The sequence below is a fragment of the Cynara cardunculus genome (assembly GCF_001531365.2).
Source record: "Cynara cardunculus var. scolymus isolate 2C chromosome LG 14, CcrdV1, whole genome shotgun sequence".
In the NCBI taxonomy this organism is placed as follows: Eukaryota; Viridiplantae; Streptophyta; class Magnoliopsida; order Asterales; family Asteraceae; genus Cynara; species Cynara cardunculus.
Window position 1 is genome coordinate 9,849,625 of NC_037541.1, and position 2,883 is coordinate 9,852,507.

The 2,883-nt window shown below is 46.1% G+C and overlaps 1 protein-coding gene across 2 annotated transcripts; it reads left to right on the forward strand.

Moving 5' to 3' along the window:
* Positions 1-201: 201 nt before the first annotated feature.
* LOC112526655 (subtilisin-like protease SBT1.7) lies at positions 202-2,656 on the forward strand. 2 transcript variants are annotated; one of them, XM_025137031.1, is made up of 2 exons: positions 202-2,219; positions 2,250-2,656. In XM_025137031.1, the coding sequence occupies exons 1-2, from the start codon at positions 223-225 to the stop codon at positions 2,518-2,520; spliced, it is 2,268 nt and encodes a 755-aa protein (XP_024992799.1). In that variant the 5' UTR covers positions 202-222; the 3' UTR covers positions 2,521-2,656. The 2 variants fall into 2 exon arrangements, with proteins under 2 accessions (XP_024992799.1, XP_024992798.1); XM_025137030.1 differs by having other exon boundaries at positions 202-2,656.
* The last annotated feature ends 227 nt before the right edge of the window (positions 2,657-2,883 follow it).

The following is a 2,883-nucleotide window of genomic DNA, read 5'->3' on the forward strand; positions in this document are numbered from 1 at the left end:
TAAACTATAAACCACAAGGATAAGAATGAAAAATCATAGTTTAGTCTGTATATTAATATTAGCCACCCATTGATTGATTCCATTAAGAAAAAGAACAGATTTTTTTTCAGTGACTGATTAATAAACAGCAACATGAGTGGAGTCTAATCACACGTCCACCCACTTCAAATCCTTCCTTACTCTCACAACCACCATATTCAAATCACCACAAATTTTGACAAGATGAGCCCCAAGAATCTTGTCTTCATGGCAGTAATGGTGGTTTGTTGTTACCGTTATGTGGCGGCAGACCGGAGCCGTCACCGGAAAAATACGTATATCGTTCACATGGACAAGTCCGTCATGCCGTTACCCTTTTCCGACCACTTGCAATGGTATGAAACGTCTGTAAGATCAGTGTCAAAGTCCATGGAGATGTTGTATGCCTACAACAAGGTCATCCATGGCTTCTCCACAAGGCTCACAATCGAAGAAGCAAACTTACTTGAACAACAGCACGGGATTTTGTCCGTTCAACAAGAGGTCGTATACGAGCTTCACACGACTCGATCACCCGAGTTTCTCGGACTAGAACGGAACGATGTGGATGGTTTGGGTTCGAGGTCGGGTAGCGATGTGATTGTCGGGTTGGTAGACACGGGTGTGTGGCCGGGGAGTAAGAGCTTAGACGATACGGGGTTTGGCCCAATCCCCATTCGGTGGAAAGGCGAGTGCGAGAGCGGTACGGGATTCAGCACGTCGAGTTGTAATCGGAAACTAATCGGTGCGAGATACTTGTTGAAAGCATATGAAGCGATCTATGGCCCGATTGACGAAAAAGTGGAATCGAGGTCTCCGATGGATGATGATGGACATGGAACACATACTGCGAGCACAGCAGCTGGTTCGTCCGTAAACCGGGCTAGCCTCTTTGGTTTTGCAAACGGAACGGCACGTGGGATGGCTCCTCGAGCCAGGTTAGCAATTTATAAAGCGTGCTGGCTCGGGGGATGTTTTGGCAGCGACATACTAGCGGCCATGGACGCCGCGATAGCAGACGGTATCGATGTGTTATCATTGTCGATTGGAGGCTCGCTCTCTGAATACACCCATGATGTCATTGCTTACGGAGCGTTCAAGGCAGCATCCAACGGAATATTCGTAGCCTGCTCAGCTGGCAACGGCGGACCCTCCCCTCTAAGCTTATCGAACGTCGCCCCATGGATCACTACGGTTGGAGCGGGAACTCTGGATCGAGATTTTCCGGCTTATGTTACTCTCGGGAATGGAAAGAAATTCTCAGGAGCCTCACTTTACAGTGGGAAACCATCATCAGATGCCATGGTGCCACTAGTATTTGCTGGTAAAATCAGTAACACAACATCCGGTAATCTATGTCTACCGGGTTCGTTGCCACCACGAAGCGTTGCCGGAAAAATTGTGATGTGCGAACGCGGGATGAATTCTAGGGTGCAGAAGGGAATCGTGGTGAAGGCAGCCGGTGGTGCCGGAATGATCTTAGCTAACACTGAGACATTCGGAGAGGAATTGGTGGCCGACACACATCTCATATTAAGTGTAGCCATCGGTCACCGAGCTGGTGATGTAATAAAGAGCTATATAGTCTCGGATCATAATCCAACAGCTGAAATTACGCCAGGAGGAACCCAATTAGGCATCGAACCGTCGCCAGTAGTGGCAGCATTCAGTTCCAGGGGTCCAAATCCCATCACACCTGAAATACTCAAACCTGATTTCATAGCACCAGGTGTGAATATTATAGCCGGTTGGACCAATAAAATAGGTCCAACCGGCCTGAAAGAAGATCCTCGGCGTGTGGACTTCAACATCCTGTCTGGAACCTCGATGTCGTGCCCACACGTAAGCGGGCTAGCCGCACTACTCAAGGCAGCTCACCCAGAATGGAGTCCAGCAGCTATAAGATCAGCACTTATGACAACGGCATATCGCACATACAAAAACGGTGACGGGCTGCAGGATGTTGCGACAGGAATGCCGTCAACCCCCTTTGATCACGGTGCAGGACACGTGGACCCAGTTTCGGCCCTTGATCCCGGTCTTGTCTATGATGCCTCTGCTGACGACTACCTTGGCTTCCTTTGTGCTTTGAATTACAGTTCTACTTCTATTAGGATGTTTGCAGATAAAAACTTCAAATGTAGCAACGGAAAGAAATACAGGGTTGAAGATCTTAATTACCCGTCATTTGCAGTTCCGTTGCTGACGGCTTCAGGGGAAGGCGGTGGAAGCAATGCACCAACCATTGTTAAGTACACAAGAATTCTGACCAACGTGGGCACTCCAACAACGTACACGGTTTCAATATCGTCAACAATACGAGCTGTGAAGATCACGGTCGAGCCAGAAACATTAACCTTTATCAAACAAAACGAGAAGAAGGCGTATACGGTGACATTCACAGCTGGTTCGATGCAGTCGGGGACTACCAGCTTTGCTAGTCTAACGTGGGCTGGTGGAAAATATGTTGTAAACAGTCCGATTGCTTTTAGTTGGGTATGATTATTGTAAAGAATGTTGTAATATTGCTGTAGATCAACCAATGTAAATTCCTTGGAGAACCTACAAAGTTCCTCATATCATTGCATAAATGTGTAACTTTTTCTTACTTGATATAAAAGTAAAGGCATATTCTAAATTATGCTTGGCTTTATTCAATCAGCCTACATATTATTTACGTAAGTTATGAATTAAGGACCCTATCTGATGGATAAATGGATATCTTAAACACCAAGCATTGGAAATTGGTGTAAAGTTAGAATTGACAACTAGAAACACATATCACATAAGTAGCATTTCAAGAAAATAATCCCAACGAAAAGATGAAGGTGGAATATCTTAGAAGGGGTGGTTTAAAGCAGGGGA

Coding starts and splice junctions, on each gene's coding strand:
- LOC112526655 (XM_025137030.1), top strand. CDS start 223: ATGAGCCCCAAGAATCTTGTCTTCATGGCAGTAATGGTGGTTTGTTGT.